Source organism: Pezoporus flaviventris, unplaced genomic scaffold, assembly GCF_033815535.1.
Source record: "Pezoporus flaviventris isolate CSIRO_AGI_PZ_B2104156 unplaced genomic scaffold, CSIRO_AGI_Pfla_v1 ptg000007l, whole genome shotgun sequence".
NCBI classification, from domain to species: domain Eukaryota; kingdom Metazoa; phylum Chordata; class Aves; order Psittaciformes; family Psittacidae; genus Pezoporus; species Pezoporus flaviventris.
In genome coordinates, this window is record NW_026892555.1 from 96,682,777 (window position 1) to 96,700,843 (window position 18,067).

An 18,067-nucleotide genomic window follows, 5' to 3' on the forward strand; every position below is an offset into this window, starting at 1 on the left:
AAACCAAATCGATATACTCAGCTGTCCTTGCTGTAATCAGGTCTTTTTGCTGCTAGAATAGATGCCAGAATCTGGACACCAAGTGTTCTCCAGCTTCACAAACCGCTCTGCATTCCTCCAGCAAAATTACCTGTATGCTACTTTCTGGGGGCAGCATACAAATCACCAGTTTCTTTGAGCCAAATTACTTCCATTCATTTCTGAATAGGTTAGGTTCAAATTTAAGTGATTGTGCAGGCAGAAAGATGTAAAAACATAATAATAACAAAAATAAAAATCTCATCATATGGTTTCTCTGCACACTTGAGAGGAACCCATCCCTTTTTGATACTCTGAAAAAAGTAACTGTCCTTTCTGGGGACCATCTTGCTTCTGTGGCCCATTAAAACCCACCAGCTAGACCAGATAATTGTGTTGGACTTTGGAAGCTGAGAATTCATTTCTGGTCTCTGAAACAGGACTTGTTTTTACAGATTATGAAACAATGAATCCTGCTCTGGTGTAGTCATTCTTTCCTATGATGATTCATGAAGAAATGCACCTAAAAGCTGGGGTGTATTAAATCTATTAACCTATTTTTACACTTCTGATAGTGAATGTTAACTGCTGTTAAACTATGTGGAGACCATCACAAGCCACTGAATGGGAAATGCAAGAGGAAGTTGACACTAAGAAATAAATACTTCTGTTAAAGTCTGAGAGGATGTTTAAATTTCTTGCCACTGATGTCATCCAAGTATTTCCTATTCCCAAAATTAAGACTAGTCAAAACTGAAATTAAAGAGATACTATCCAGCCAAACTTGACCTTGCATCTGATTAAATGAGGTTCTAGATAACCTACATATCGCAGAATGTCTGCAATAGTAGTGCTGAAAATGCTTTCATCACACCGGCCCAAACAAACTGTGTATTGTCAGTAGGTTTAGAAGTGACCATTGCTAAGAAATCAGGATAAATGTGTCACTTCCTAACTTAAAAACAGGAGAAAAATAAGGCAAAAATGAGCATTTGAATGAATGTTGGGAAAATGTCCATCATGGCACTCGATTATTCTTTAAAAAAATACTGGAAATTATGTTAGTAAGAATATATTTGATCTAATGAAGAGTAAAAGATGGAAAAGGAAAAGTTCACTGGCAAGATCTTTTCAGTTTGACTAATTAGTCAGGGTATTAACTTTGTCAAAGTTAGTGAATATATTACGGTACAGAAAATTAAAGGCTCAAGAAAATTAAAAGCTCAAGAAATATTGAACAAGAAATGTTCATTGAGCATTCATTATTGAACAAGAATATTTCTTGAACAAGAAATGTTCAGTATTCACTAGGGCAAAATATTTGAGTATTTCCAAGTATTGTTATGTTGCAGTTTAGTTTTATACGGAAGGTTACTCCTTTTGTAGCTAGAAGTTCAGTCTATCATGCTGTTAGTTTTCAGATGAACAAATTTTCCTGAGAAGCCGAATGCTTTGTCTTTTTCCAGGATACAGTTTCTCTTAGAACTTTGCTAAAGGTCAAAGGTCTGTGTAAGTATTACATTTTGAAGACTTGCTGTGGTGTCTTTTTTAATACAGTTTTAATTTCTGATCAGATCAGCTCTCAAAAATGGACTGGCCTACAAACACAACAGAATTAATTTGTTCTCATAGCCTGGCTGAGAAAAAGTGCTTCTCAGCATTTTGTAGGATTATCCAGGAGGTGAGATAAAAGGAGTTGTATTTAGGTGCATGAAAAGAGTCATAAATTACACATACACAAGAAGCCTATGATAGAAAAAACATTCAACACTATGCAATAAAGCACTTAAAAGTGCCAGAACTGGGTTTACCAATGCCCCATTTCCACTTGGATTTGCACATTTTAGTATGGTGGGGTTTTTTTAATTTGTGATCATATTTACAATATTTTTGCCTTATTCAGTGCACAGAATGAGCAGAGCCTGCTTAGTGATAAGCTCTTCAAAATTTTGTTTCACTGTCACAGCTCAGTAGGTGGCCTGTGCATGAGGGTGCAGTACCTTAACAATGTAAGCAAGCAGTATTGTTCTCTGCATCTGTGGCTATGTGATTCTGCCCTCCCTTCTGCTGACGCTTGCCCATATCTTATCCCACAGGAGCCAAATCAAAGAGCTAAATCAGCAAGGAACATATTTCTTTTACTTTGCAGGGTTTCTTTTTGATCTCTTGTGCTCTCTGTGGGGCTTCATGATAAGGAGGGTGGACACAAGGGAGAATGTAGGCCATGGAGCACAAACGTATTTTAACTGTCATGGAATTGCATGTTGATCTACTCCACAATCTACTCCACGCTGTTTGTAACCTGTTCTAAAATGGACTAATTTCTATGGACCTTTTCTTCCACGAGTGAATCAGGGACAGAATCCAGTTTCTTTGGGCACTGTTCTGTTGCCCTAAACATGAGATCATCCTTTCTCCCATCCTTTCTTTTTGGCCACACAATGCCTTAGTCATAGCAGCATTTGTAACACACGAAGCTGGGATTTTCCAGGCAGCCTTACCATGATGAATAGTCCTAGTTTACTCTCTGGATATTGCTTTTCTGTGAGCAAAATGAAGAAGAAGTGTTGTGAAAAGGAAAACACCATAAACCACTTGATTCTGAAAACAGTGTGCATTTGAATACTGCTACCAAAACACTTAAAGGCATAACTGGGTCTCAACAGGTTGGTGTCCTGTTCTGTGCTTTGTCCTCTGCTTACTTCTCTGTATGCTTCTGAGTTGGCTTTGATGGGAGAGTCACAGTTGTTACTGGGCACTACTGGTAATAATGAAAGATGCTGACAAGCTCTCCCAGAAGAAGTGGAGTAGGTGGCTTGTTACTACATTAATCTTCTGTATCTTACTTTGGCCTAAAACAAGTTTAGGCTTCTCTTGCATGTGAACTAGGATTAACTTTTGAGCAGGCTGTAATTTTGGATGGCAAAATAGTTGCTGCTTTATTTCTTATCTTGACCTGCCTTTGATTAAAATAGGTTTCAGTAGTTTGGAAGTAGCTTATTATTTCAGATTTAGGCAGCTCAAGTCTTATTACTGTAGTTTTTTACTGCCGGATGCTTAAGTTGTCTGCGCAATGTACAGAGAGAGATGCTCATGTGAAAATTAATAGAAAGTCTTGTGAGCAGCACACAAAGCATTGTCTAAATGTCTTCACTCTCTCCACATAGTTGTTTCTATGTAAAATCAAGAGTTTTTCTGCAAAAGTATACCTGGGATCTGTTACCTTTTAACCCATTGTCCTAGTGGGAAATACAGGTTTAATGCCCAAGTGATTTGTTCTCACAGACCTCACTTGCACGACTTAAGGATATTTGGACTGCTACTTGAAGCTCTTTCAATGTCTGGATTCTTATTCATGGGCTATGGAAAGATATTCTTTCTCTTTAACTGCCCAGAGTGTGAATAGACTTATAGTTGCTTATGGGTATTTACCAGTGGTTGAGGGAAAGATAGAGGATCATAAATTTTGGACATGGCTACATAAATCCTTTTTTTTTTCACTGTGTTTGACATGTATTGGATTTACTAGGCTGCTTTTCACAAACATCTCTGATTTTACTGTCCCTTTTATAGCTCCAACCTGTAGACTAGCTTGTTTACCACCTTCAGAGTCACTTTTATAAATCCTACACAGAGCTGATAAGTTGCTATTTTCTTCTAACGTCTCATTCACGGAGTTCACCACAACTCCAGTGTTTTATTATTCCTCCTTTTGACTCGTCTTTCTTCTCCCTTCTTACCTCATGTCCTACTGAGTGTACCAGTAAAAGAAGATACAGCTGTGACTATTTTGGTCCCTCCTCTAGGCTATTCATCAGTATTCTTGATGTTTTTTCCTGGTGATGAGCCATTGGGTGTTTGTAAGAAAGGTACTGTGAGTCCATGACTTCAGCACTTGATTGAGAGCAGGACTTGGCGTGTGCCTAAGGCGTACAGTGTTCTCTGATACATAATCAACAGCTAGGCTGGGAGGGTTGACTACTTTTTTCCCCGAAAAAAAAAAAAAGTGGATACTGGGAGACGACTGAGTTAGATGCAATTAACTTGTCTTTCTTCTCTCCCCCAGCCTTTTCTTTGTAAACACAGAGGTCTTTCTTCAGGAGATACAGTTTGAGAGGCCCAGGCCACAGATCTTTTCTGACAGTTTGGTAACATCAACTAGATACTTTCCTGCCCTGGCAGAAAAGTATCATGGCACATGTATATACCAGCTTCTTGCCTTCTTAAAATGGAGGCACAGACGTGTGAGCACACTGTGCACCTTCAGTTCTTCCAACTGCAATTTGAGAAGACCTAATTTACAAGTTAGCTTAGCTGTGCTTTGAGCAGGGAGTTGGATTAGATGACCTTCTACCATTAGCTGACGTTTTACCATTCTGAGACATATCAAACTACCGGCAAGCAGGGACAGAGGCAGTGAATACACATTCAATCTATGAATCTCAATGAACTGTGGCTATTAATAAGTACCCCTTCTGACTAGCAATCTGTGTCCATTTTTAATTCATGTGAATTAATATGTGGCATCAGCTTTGGCTGGATCTGAACCCTTTGCACAAACAACAGTCTTACATACGCTTTTTTGAATTTCTGTAAACTTTTAGAAAATGGGGTCAAGATGGACATTCTGCAGTCTCAAGAATGAAAAAATTTGTAAACAAGCCCCCCAGTGTTCAAGCTTTGTCAGTGGTGTATGTTTTAATTACTTAGATCAGCACTGCCATAGCAAATTTTAGTGTAATCTTACAACCTGTTAGACACTTAGCTCTAGTACAATGGTTTTGGCTCTATCTGTTAGGATATCCTAACAGTGGGGGCAAACAGCCTCAGGATGTGTTTGAAAGACCTTGACTTGTAAGTTGTCCTGGGTTTAGCAGTAGCAGTCAATTTTTCTCCTTCTTAGTAGCTGGTGCAGCATTGTGTTTTGACTTTCAGTCTAGGAACAGAGCTGTTAACACTGATGTTTACTCTGACCAAGGACTTTCTCAGTCTCATGCTCTGCCAGGGAGGGGGGGAGGCCGGGAGGAAGCAGGGACAGGACACCTGACCCAAACTAGCCAAAGAGGTATTCCATACCACAGCACGTCATGCCCACTATATAAAAACTGGGGCCAGTTACCCAGAAGGGCACTCTCCTCGGTCAGGCTCGTTTTGGCAGGTGATACCATATTCTCTTCCCCTGTTATTTCTCTTATCATTATTATTATTAGTGGTAACAGTAGTGATTTGTGTTATACCTTAGTTACTGGACTGTTCTTATCTCAGCCCAGGGGAGTTACATTCTTTTGATTCTCCTCCCCATCCCTCCGGTGGGGGGGTTGGGGAGGAAAGGAAAGAAATGGGGAGTAGAAACTGGGTGGCTGACTGGGTTTAAACCACAACATAAGTGTATGATATCAAGATCGCCCTGTCTTCCTGATATGGGCTACTTCTGAATCCTGGATGTTTGAGATCAAGTGCAAAAAATGACTAAGTTTGTGGTTTGAGAATGGCTTTGCTATAATGATAAACTTTGCAAAGTAGTGGTGTGGGAAAAAGCTGCTGAGAACGAGCCAGATTCTCACTCTGGAGGCAGAACTAATGTCAGTGAAGGACACATTAGTGAAAATGTGCTGCAGTAAATGCTTCTGAAGCAATCTTTTCACGGATGTACCCTAGGGAATTCCTAAACCCCAGGCACTTGTGAAGGCTCAGAGCCCACTGGAGTATACCTCCTTGGAAGGAAACATGGACTCGAAAATAATCTGATCAACAAGTTGTAAATTGCTGCTGAGTTTTGATGAAGCTGATGAACAATTCCCAACTGAAAAAAAGGAAATCTAATGACTTTTGGGTTTGGTTTTGGTCGACATCACAATGAGAATTTATCAAACTCATGAGCTAAAATAAACCACTCATCCTGCCCTAAACATGATGTAGAATCAAGGGGTGCAATCTCTGGAAGGGTTGCAGGTGGCACTGACCAGAACTGTACCAGGGAGTAAATAGTTCAGAAATCAGTCATGCTATTTGTGCTATCTTCTGTACCCTCACCCTGATAATTTTCTAATATAGATGTAGCCTCAGAGATGTAACTAGCCTCTATTGAGACCTTGCAGCCTGCAAGGTTAAAATACATAAGCTATAGCAAAGCTAAACAACAGTGAACCATTTTTCAGAGGTTAACATTAACCCATCCCCTAACTCAGTGAGGAGATACGTTTTTCCAGTAGCAAGTCATTGCTGTGGATCTTGTGACTATGTCTGGAATCAAAGTCAGCCAAACAAAATGACTGTGAGGAAATACTGATACTGACCAGTGGAGAAACAGCTATTAGGACATCCCCTGCTGCTGTTCATAAGAACAAACTTCAAGTGCAGCATATAAAACATACCTTCATACCTTTCCTGCAGTCATTCTTATCATCATTACCCTGGCTTGAATTTGAATTTGCAGGTGATCTTAGGTACTTCTGATAAAGTCAGGCAGGGCTGTCACTCCCTTTTCCACTGAAGCATCACAAGTATCCCCTGAGAAGAGCTGAGAAAAGCAGGTTATAGTGTTACCCCTGACCAGCACCAGGGTGTGATGCTGAATTGACTTTACATGTAGAAATTCCCACAGCCTATGCTATCTGTAATTCTGTGCACTGAGTTTGAAAGAGCTACAGTGTAGTACTTTGGAAGAGCATGCAGGGAGGTTAGCTGCTTTGTAAGGGAAGGAGGAGTTGTGGTTTCTTGTTGGCTCCAAAGGGACCTCTCTGGACTCTCTTCCATCCTAACACCTATATACAGTACTCCCAGCAAAGCACACACAAATGGAAGTTAGCCTTTGTTGCTTATGTGGGTGCTGTGGAAAACAGAGAGCAGAAGATCCATGTGAAAGTTGGAACTTTCATGTGCAGCTCCAAATGATGTCCAGCTTTTCTCCGGAGGAGCCACACAAGTTTTAAATAAAAGACAAATGGTTAGGGAAAGACAAGTGAAGGAGGAGGTCAATCATGAGGTGGAGGAAAGTACAAATGAAAAAAAAGCCCCACTGCATTTCTTGTTTCTTCCTATAGAGGAAGTAGATGTGTTCTGACTTCTCATTCCTTCTCCTCCAGGAAAAGTCTAATACTGCTAGAGCTGAACCATTCACTCTGGGTGCATTTCCACATTAGGTTGTGCATACATAGCCATTACTTAGGAGTAGAACAGTTTTGTTTGTGGTTTATTTTGTGGTGTTGTTTTTGTGGGACTTTTTTTTCTTTTTTTTAGTAATGGATAAAGTGGAGGAGAATCTGGGAAGTAAAAAAGGTTAGCTCAATTCTAACAGCCAAACGCTGATCAGGTGTTTTTGAGGATGTATGTATACCATTAACTCCTGTACTTGAACACTGAAGTGAAATTGCAATTCTGGCATCTAATTCCTTTAAAATTTAGAAGACAGGTTTTCTTCTCCAGGCAGAGGACTGGCGTGAAAACAGGAGTTGCAAATGTTACTTCTTCTGAAGTCCTCCGTCTTGGAGCTCTTTCAATGTTTCTTCTGAAACATGTAAACCTTAATGCAAAAGACTGTGCGGTCTTCAAAGCGGTACATACTGCAACTCATTCTTTCTTCTTTCACCTGAATGTACAGCTCAGAAACAAGGCTGAACAGTCTTTGATTAAACCACCAAGAGCAGTGTTCTTAATTTTCAGTCCTTTGAGGTGTATATGCTGGACTGCAGAAAAATCATAGGTTTGGCTTGCTTATTATAATGGCAATGAGAGGAGAAACCACTTATCTCACTGTGGTTCATTCAGGCAGAGCAGCACACTACTGATCAATGGTAACATGTCACATTTTACAACTGCCCAGAGAAAAGATCCTTGAGCTGAAGGGCAAAAGACTTTTTAAAGGGCCATAACAGGACTGTGGGGTGTCTGCAATCCACTTCTTATATTCACAAATCAGTACAAATATGGCCCTGTGGGGAAGTATTTGCTATCATGAAAAATAGAACTGTAAGAAAGTGAGTTGAAGGGAAGCCACATTTTTGTTGGGCTTAGATTTGTGAATTGGTTGTCAGAAATTCACCATCCTTTACGTGAGGTCAAATAAGCTGATAAACAGTTAAAGACTAGCACAGCTATGGGGTATGAAGTGGCAAGGATGGAAAAAAGTGTTTTTTTTCCAGGAAGTATCCATGATAAATAAACAAATTTCTCCAGTAACAGTTCAATATTCCTTTTTCAAATTGTTATTACTTTTCCTAGACCTTGCTGTTTTGCTCTGGTTGGTTTTTTTCTCCCCCCCCCCCCCCCTTTTTTTCTGATCCCCAACCCCCTCCCCCCACCAGATTAATCACCAGATTAATTAAAATTACATTTTAATTGTTATTAATGGATCACCAATTGTTTTGCAGAATTGCAAACCCCACTGTGGATTCTTTTTGATTGAAAGTAAGCTTCTGTTATAGCTTGCACCTCTAATTCGTATGGAAGAAAATCTATCAGTTTGATTTCTAGAAATACTCATTCCAATAGCTGAAATGGATCTGCTGTATTTTTTTCATCAACTAGCCCTGGAGTTCTCATAGTTTAGAAGATTTTCATTTCGTCTGTGTTTACAGTGTATTCTGTAAGTGCACTTGATCCTTTTCAAGTACATCAAAGCTTCAAAACAAATGGATGTTTTCAACCAAAGCCTTCCTCTTAAAAACAGAAGCTTATTTGACTGATACTCTGATTTCATTCGTTCAGACTCCTGCATTGGTTTCTAGTGCAGTTACTTTTTCAGCCTTGCTCTGGTGCTCATTCTGGCGATTAATTTGCTTTATACACAGTTCCTTACCTGAATTAACAAATGTTCTTCCTCAAGTGCACCTGAGCTTTGTGTTGGAATCATGCTGAAAAAAGTATTCTGCTCTGATAGAGAAAGCTAATTTATTTTTAAGTACTGGCTGATTTTTTTTCTCTGTCATGTTTTCTCTGCAGTTATACTAGGGAGTATAAACAACCTCACGGGCTCTGGTTAAAAATTACAAAAAGTGGTTTTTTTTTCCAAGGGAAGCCTCACGTTTCAACAGATCTCTCATTCCATTCTCTGGTAGGCTAGCTCCATTGATGACGTGTGAGCACAGCATGTGAACTCAGCACCACAGTAGCGCAGAAAATGCATGGTTCATGCTCTGTATATGAAGTTGAAGAGTGCAGTAAATTCCTCTAGCCTGCAGATTAACGTTAGAAGTGGCAAGCAACCATTGAGGGTTCTTTAATATCTCAGTGATGGTACTTAACCATTTCAGTTCCCTGCTAAACTGTAGCCGCTATACAGGTTACAGAGAGGGGATTAGCCCTTTAAAAGGGGCACAAACAGAGTTCTGGACACAGTGTTGCTGAGTCCAACTTAAATGCTAGTTCAGTATCTCCTAAGAACTGCATGAGTTTTTTTGTCTTCTCTCTTTCCCCTTCACACAGCTCTTTTGTGTTATCCCATCTCTCCCCCATCTCATTATCACTGCAATTCCAGGCAAAGAAATAGCCAGCTCCCTAGCTGCTGGCTCTAGCTCAGGAGTGGAAGAGCAAGAACTGATAGTGATGACTGGGTGATGACTGGCTGCAAGTGCAAACCCCACTGGCCATGACTTGGCTGAGCTGAGAGTCTACCAACAAAAGGCTTAAAGGTAGATGGTTCCTGATGGATATATGTAAAAGCACTTTATTTTCCTCTTTGAGCCTTCTGTGACTCAGAGTGAAACCCTGGCATACATATACAACTCTTCCAACTGTGTGAAATGAAGGAATTTGGTATTTCACAAGAGTGCTCAGTATTGTAAGGAAATGGACTATAAATGAGTGCAGTGAATTGTTATGCATACATTTTAAATGTAATATAAACTGCTTTTGCCTCATTAGCATGTTGTAACAATGGAGTCGTGACTTTTCCAAGGAAAAAAGAAGATATGATTCAGCTGACCCTGGGAAATAAGCTTTTATAGTAAAATGGAAAAACAAAGCTGTATGTCACAATATTACGTTATATGATTATATCAGTTTAGTATAGTAAGTGTGGTTTGCTTTTGTCTTTTGAATTAAATCTAGTGATTTAATACTGTCAGCTTATGAACATGTATTTCCAACACAGACTCTAGATTAAATCTTAAAAAATGATAATGTGGAGTTTGACCTCCTTAGTTACTGCCTGATAAAATACAAGTAAATACGCTGTTTAAAGTATGCAGTAGAAAAATATATAGGCAAAAGACTTTAGATATTATGGTGGTACTGTTTGCAAAGAATATTAGCATTTACTGATCATTCCTATCATTGCTGCTGTTATTTTATATTAACAATTCTTTAATTATGTGAATGCCAGAATGGTATATTCACAAAAAGTAAAATAACTTTATATATAACTTAGTGGTTTAACATGTCTAGAACCTAATTTAAAGCAACCATGACAGACATCTTTCATGCAGTAGTCTGCCACAACAGGAAATTACTTCCTTTAATACGCAATGAAATAAATATAGGTCAGATGGTTTGTTTGTCTGCATTTACTTTGCACAGTTCTACCAGTAAAACAGGATGTTTTCTATTAACATTGCTGCAGGTTTCCTGGTAACAATAGCACCAAAATAAAGAGCAGATTTTGTCTAAGTGAAATTCACTCCTCCTGCCTAAAGCCCTATGCCTAGAATCTGCAAGAAAAAAAGCTGAAGTAAGATGTAGAAGCTGCTAAATTTATGTGTAAGCACCAGGCTGCAATCCACGCAAGCTTACATGCGTTAGGTACTTGGCTTCCTCTGAAATCTAAGGAGGTGAGCACCTTTGTTCTTAAAGCCTTTTGAACCTTCCAGCCATGTAAGGTATAACAGCCTCCCATTGTTTGCTCAGGGGCAGTATATATATGTATATGAATATTGCCTTGGGTATTCAAAGTCTATGCAAGTGAAAAGAAGATCATAGGGCATGCAGCTTTTCAGCTGTGAAGAAGCAGCAGCCTTGCTGAGCCATACTTCTTAAGAGAGGCTACTGGACCTTCTCATAATCTACACTTCAGTGTCTTTACTCTTGAGTGATCTTCAGCTCATCCAGAAAGCCAAGGCTCTGTGAATTAATTGTTGGCAATCTTTGAACTGTGGGGGGTTCAAGTGAAAGAATGGGCTTTAAGTCAGCCACATGTGACTGGATGCTCCATCTAACTGGAATGCAGTTTGTGTTGAGGTATGTTTTCTTTGGCTGTTTTTTCCTGAAATGTGCAATTACTAAAAACAAAATATTTACATCATTACAAATGAAATTTCAGTGTCAGCTTTTTCTGTCATAAAATGGAATATTCCTATGTGCAACAGATGAATTATTTTCCTTAGGGATCTGATACAAAACTGTTTTCAATACAGAGAACAATAAAATGATTACTACAGCTATATACTTTCTGATCAAGAAGTTTCCCTGTCTTCAGCGGTGATGCTTGTCCCATAGCTCCTATATCAGCTGTGTGCCAGGCTTCACAGTAGTTGCTAACCAGTCGGATCCCATTTGTAGTTGAACCATGCCATATTACTTTTTGAGGCCTGAAAAGTAATGTTAAGAAGTTATTTCCTGAAAAAGTATGTTTTTTTTTGTTTTTGGTTTGGTTTTTGGGGTTTGGGGGTTTTGTTTTTTGTTTTTTGTTTTGCTTTATTTAACTGCACACTTACATATGTGGTGGCCCGTTTTTCTGCTTTCCTCCTGCTTGAACCAAGCAGTGGGTAGGGAAATATTAAGGTAGAAAAGAGAAAAAGGAGGACACAACTTGATATCCCACTCATAGACTATGGGAATTTGAGAAGAAAGATGGCATAATTTCTAGTAGGCCAAAATATTGCTACTTGTACTATCTGGTAAAAATAAATGTCATGCAAGTCTTATAAATGGTAGTGTAAACTTACCAAGATGGATCGGTCATTACATTCTTCCCATCAAAGGAGTATATGGGAACATGAATGTTAAATTGTCCACCATTTCCATTAAATATAGAATTCCAGTTACTGAAAAGTGTTTCTCCCTGTTAAAATTCAAAGGCATTTTTACAAATAAAACAAATCCAAAATCCATATCATACCTGATTTTTGTAGACTTATCTATACATCTAAAAGCTTATCTGAATTTTAGGACACTTATGATTCCAGTTTTCATATCAGTCTCTGCATGGTGCTCCTGAATAAACTTGTCTGATCTATCATCTCTAAGCTAATAGCTCTCTGATTCATACCTTTGCCTCACAGTTGCATCTCAGTTGTATTGTCACTCCAGCTAGTCAGCATGATCATCTCCATTTCCACTCCTTTTCTCCCTCAACTGCCTGAGGAGTTCTTTGAACAATTGCTTAGAACTAGCTATAGACAAAATATACAGATAATTTGTGTTGGAAATTCTGTTGAGGTCATAATTTTGTGAAAATTGTGGCATTTGTTGCAAATGATCAAGGAAAAAAACTTGCATCAGGCTACCTGATTTTGATTTTTTCCAGTCAAAGTTGAAATAATATTGTGTTTACAAATTTGTTTCCAAGGCTCCGTATTTGCATGCTTCAGAGTAGCATCCGTTCAGCATGTTCTAAGCATCATGTATTATTCCTTTAGATTCCTTTGGCCGTTTACCCAGCCAATGCTATGGGAGACATGGTTTGTTTCCTCAGTTTTACAGTGTGTCTGTTTATGTGAGACCACAAAATGACTCATGCTCTAGACTTGCAGTTTCACTGGGGTAAGTCCAGCATCACTCCTAAGCAGACTTTGCCTTTATGTTGAGGAATAAGAAAAATGGGCATTTTAGCCTACTGTACTCTGTAATCATACTAGAAGGTAGAACATATCTGGTTTTGAGAAATGAGGATGCACTTTTTCTGAAAGAAAAAATAGCTAGAAAGCTGAACATTGTATTGTTGCTTTGTCAGTGATCTGCTCGAAGTAGACTATTCTCATACCTTTATTTCTGCCATTAGCCTTAGGATACCGGAAAAAATCAACCCTTTGAAAATGCAAAGGAAATATGAGACAATCTGTAACTTTCAACTTTATCACTACTTTTTTGGTTTTTGAACCTGACTGTGAAATGCAAAGCAAAGCTGCTTCTTTATAAAATGCAGCTTGGGTTGAAACTTTCTGCTTTGCCATTTTCCAAGATATTTGGCAATTACAGCCTGTCCTAATAAAACATATATCAAGTACTCATTTTTACCTTAAGATTGACTATTGGTAAATGTTGTCGGTCGGTTTTTCTGACAACTGTTGCCAGATCTTGCAAATGCGATGAGAGGAAGGCTCTATAGGTAGATGTCAAACCTGCTAGTTGGGCCTGTTGAAAGCACTGAAAATCTGCTCGGATGTCACCAGAAGATGGCAAGTTTAAAGCTACCAGATGCAGCTGGAGAAAAAAAGTAAGAAAGTCACCAATTTTATGGTGGTTTTTGTTTGTTTGTTTGTTTTTGTTTTTTTTTTTAAAGTCTGTAGTAGAAGGAAGACATATATTTGAATACACACTAGACCTTCCCTCCTCCTGCCAGAACAAGAACTGTTACCTTCCATACCAGGTATGACAGGTAGTTCCTGCCTTAACGTTACATTTCTTAAAGCTGTGACCCCTAGCAGAAATAATTTGAAATTTATCTGAAGAGAAGGCTCTAGGGAGATCCTACAGCAGCCTTCCCATAGCTAAAGGAGGCCTACAAAATGCTGGAGTGACAAGGACAGGTAGAAACAGGACAAGGGAGAATAGCTTTAAGCTGAAACAGGACAGATTTAGGTGAGATCTGAGGAAGAAGTTCTTCCCTGTGAGGGTGGTGAGGCTCTGGCACAGATTGCCCAGAGAAGCTGTGCCTGCCCCATCCCTGGCAGTGCCCAGGCTGGACAGGGCTTTGAGCAACCTGGTCTAGTGGAAGGTGGCCCTGCCCATGCCGGGGGGTTGGAGCCAGATGATGTATAAGGTCCCTTCCAATCCAAACCATTCTAGGATTGATGAAAATTAAGGAAACCATGAAGATTATATATTCCTAAAATAAAATTATTTTAAAGCACCTAATATTTTTAAGTAGAAGTCTTGGAGTTATCACACAAACAAAATCCCAAATCCTACAAGTATGAAATAAGTAGTAAGAAGTGACCATACACCATTTAAAAACTCACTGTTAGCAAATACAAGTAGCATGCTTGAATCAAACAGTATAGATGCAAGAACTAATCCACACTTTTTTTTTTGTTTGTGTGTTTGTGGAGTTCTGCTTGTTTTTTGTTTTAGATGTTAGTTGCCTTTCTGTATTCGTCTTACTGGTTTTAAGTATTGTAAATGAATGCTTAGATTCTGAATTGTCTACCTAAAAAAAAACCAGCACCATGAAGATAGAAAATATTCTAATTTTTTTTTTAATGATTTGAGTGCAACAATATTATTAACTTAAAAATTACTGTTTTATTGTAGGTACTATCACTAAAGTAAAGAGGTATTACTAAATCAGAATTAGCTTTTTTTTTTTCCTTTGAGATGGGAAAGGGGCTAGGATGATGAAAATAGATTTGGAGGAAACAATTTAAAATTGTCTCTGAGATTTCTAAACCAGTTAAAGTAGTGTATTTGTAAATATCTAAAGTGATATAATAAATAATATTATATTCACATAAATAAATGTGTATATTGATCTATTTAATCTATATATAATATAATTATAATATATAATAACGTATTATATATACTATAGAATATAAAATATGTAATGTAATAATAGATAATATATTTTTTATATAAAAATGAAATATGTGAATTTGAAGAGCAATTATCACAAATCTCTCTCAAGATGTACACTGTCATGTTTCAAACCAAAACTATGCAGTTGGAATACAGATCTCACACTTACTGATGGTTTTCCATTGTTCATGTTTGGTACTGGACTTCGCGCTGGAAGAGACTGAAATCCCTGTTATTTTAACACATGCAAACAGATATGTTAGACATTTTACTCAGATCAGAGTTTTAGACAATAATTTTCTAAATAAAACAAACATTGAACATTGGAGAATATGAAACTCTCTTGCCTCTGAAAAATAAACACAAACCACGTAGCCAGGATACTTTATCCACATATCAGACCAAATTAATGGTCTGTCACATAAATATGTATTTGAAAGCTGTCCTGGCCAGAGTTGCTTTTCTAGACTCAAGTGTACCCATCCACAGTGCTCTGCCAGAGCTGATGTCAGCACCTGGAATCCTTTGTGGAGGCAGCTTGCTCTTGGCAGGAGCAGAAGACCAGTTCAGGGAAATTAAAACTGGAACAGTAAGGAGGATGTGGAAACAGAAAATGTAGTGGTGGGAATATTTCTCAAGGCCTCTGTAATTCCTTCTTTGAAGCAATTGGCATGTAGGAACCAGAAAGTTGATGATCTTCAGACTGTGTGAGGAACAGCAAAGTTTTCTTCTCTAGTTGCAGTAAGAGTAACAAGCTGTACCAGTTGGGAAATCATGTGGTGTCAGGTAAAAGCTGCATACAATTTCCTGTAACGTAAGTCTAGACATTTTCTCAAGTGTGTTAAGTGCATTTCTCTCTCATCAGACTGCTCACTAGCCCCTTCACCACTTCTTGGTTTTCATCCTCCTGCAATTTTTTTGGGGACAGACAGCGTGTTCACATGCCGGTTGGTACAATAACTTGCAGAATGGGGTCAGGTGCAAGCTAACAATTGAGGCTTTAGAACAGACTGTCAGCACACTCTGGTATAAGCTACATGCAGGTGATGATAATATACCCTGAATACAGGACTATAATAATTTAAAGAAAACCTTTTCAGAAATAGAATTCTGAGTTTGCTTGAAAAAGACCAGGGCTTGATGTGGTTCTGGGCGATCTGATCTAGTTGAAGATGTCCCTGCTCATTGCGGGGGGATTGGACTAGATGATCTTTGAAGGTCCCTTCCAACCCAAACCATTCTAGGATTCTATGGGTGACTTCAGTATTGCAAAACAGAGTACTGTTTGGTGGTTTTTGTTGTTTTGTTGTTTTTTTTTTGTTGCTTGTTTTTTTTTTTTTTTCTGGTAGGCAGCTTGCTTTGTACTGCTTTTTGTAGATGCTGCTTTGTCTCTATAGTGTTTAGAGTCTCAGAAGATAATGGAAACAGATGACTGGCAATTGTGAACCCATTTGCAAGTGGTAGGATGTTTACTTTGAACTGACAAGTCTCAGCAGAAAATCATGTTGTACAGGGAACTGCCTGCAGTCTGCCAAATGTATTGCCTGGTTTTGCACATTTAGACTCGTTTTTTCACAGTCCCATATATCATACTTACATGGCTTGATAAGGCTGGAGGAGGAAGGCTGTCAGCAGGGATAGGAATTAGCTCACCAAGCTGAAAGAATCCAAAAGGACAAGAACACAAAACCACATCACCAACAGTTTCTAAACTGTAAAAGAGAAATCTTTGTGCCCATACTTCTCCATCCATGTAAAAAATATCTGCAACAATTCTATTTTAAGCAAGGAATTTGGAAAGGATTTGGACATAGTGCAATAGTACCTGCAATTTTCTCCATCCATTTCGAACACGGATATAAACCTCACTGGTTTCACTCAGATAGATTAGCGTACCTTCTGCTACCAAATGAACTTTTTCCAGCATACCCTCAATGTTATGGAATGTTGTAACCTGTCAAGTAGGAAAATGAAAGATGCTTCATCAGACACACAAAACATTTTGCAAGTTAAACTGAAGTCTCATTGAAGACATAATTGTCAAGGCTTCTTCTGCAGGTAATGCTCATAAAATCAGTTGTGCATAATTTCATACAAAAAGCTTCAGTAACATAAATATCTCAATAATTTAGCACACTGGTGTCATCATTCTCTGGATTGTTGTAGAACTACACCAATAGTTAATTTTGCACTGAGTGAAGATTATTGCATCTCTACAGTTTAGCACACTTGATGAAAATGGCAGAGTTCAGAAGAGATTTGATAAGGCTTGTAAATATCATACACAACTCTAGATTAATTTGCTTCTGTTACATTTTTGTTAGTGGTGTTATCTCTTTTCTTTAAGGGTGTTTACTTATTCCTTTCTTTATGTTTCCAGACACCTCTAGTTTACACAGCAAGTATTTTTCAATTTCGCTTTCACAGATCATCATGAGACTTAAACTAATGTCTGTCAGATATGGACGTTGCACTTACTACCTCTGCCTTTGTCACCTGAAGATAAGAGCACAGTCCTCCGTAAGATGTGTTGCTTTTACAGTCTGATAATTGCAGGTAGTGTAAAATCAGGGGCAAGTTTCTTGACAGTGCTATTTCTTAACACTGGAGTGTAATTTCTTTCTCATTTCTTCTGGGTCAGAAGGCATATAAATGCTTTCTGAATCATACAGACCCTACTATAGATCTGCCTATTGTTTTTTAATGTTGGGATTTAGTGTTGATTTTGACCTAAGTCCTGGATCTTCTGTCTGTGACAGTAGCTCCCAGCCTGTGTCTGCAGTCTACTACCTTGAGGCACCAGCCTTTGAACACCTGTTTCTCCCCTGATCTGTTATTATTGTCAGTCCTGAATTTCTATGACAAAAGACAGTCAGCAGAGGTATGACACTAGGGTGGGAAGGCATTAAGAAATTGAAACTCAGATTCTTCTTAATTTATTTGATATGATATACATGATCTGAAAGTCTGCTTGTTCATTAGTGCATTCTCAAATGATTGCTTAAGTTATCCAGTGTATTGCTGTTCTACCATAATACGAGAATGTGGAAAAGGAAGAATTTCCAATGAGCCCCCTCTGCTAGCTTGATTCTCCCCCCACCCCCCCACCCCAGAAACTATGACTATTTAATTTAGAAATTAACAAGACAGAAGTCTAAGGTGTCATTTTTACTGCATGGATATCTGGGATACAATTCTGATTTGATTCATGCAGTAAGAAAAGGAAACAAATTTATGTGTATTGTCTGACACAACAATTTTTAGATTTGCTGGAAAAATCTATGGTTTTCTTAGAATAAAGTGATCTATATTAATGGATTTTAATTCAGTAACGTTTTTTTTCATGGAAACTGGGCATTCAGTAGTTATTTTAGTATCT

The 18,067-nt window shown here is 38.4% G+C and overlaps 1 protein-coding gene and 1 long non-coding RNA gene across 2 annotated transcripts in view; one reads left to right on the forward strand and one right to left on the reverse strand.

Moving 5' to 3' along the window:
- Positions 1-9,369: 9,369 nt before the first annotated feature.
- LOC133267363 (uncharacterized) lies at positions 9,370-11,266 on the forward strand. The gene is made up of 2 exons (XR_009742754.1): positions 9,370-9,647; positions 10,577-11,266. It is a non-coding gene; the product is annotated as an uncharacterized LOC133267363 (long non-coding RNA).
- A 57-nt stretch (positions 11,267-11,323) lies between these two features.
- The window catches only part of LOC133267362 (collagen alpha-1(XV) chain-like), a 116,608-nt gene continuing 109,864 nt past the window's right edge, over positions 11,324-18,067 (reverse strand). Inside the window, 6 exon segments of the mRNA XM_061449642.1 lie at positions 11,324-11,540; positions 11,898-12,013; positions 13,189-13,374; positions 14,858-14,917; positions 16,286-16,345; positions 16,514-16,642. Of these exon segments, the coding sequence (XP_061305626.1) occupies positions 11,324-11,540; positions 11,898-12,013; positions 13,189-13,374; positions 14,858-14,917; positions 16,286-16,345; positions 16,514-16,642 (768 nt within the window).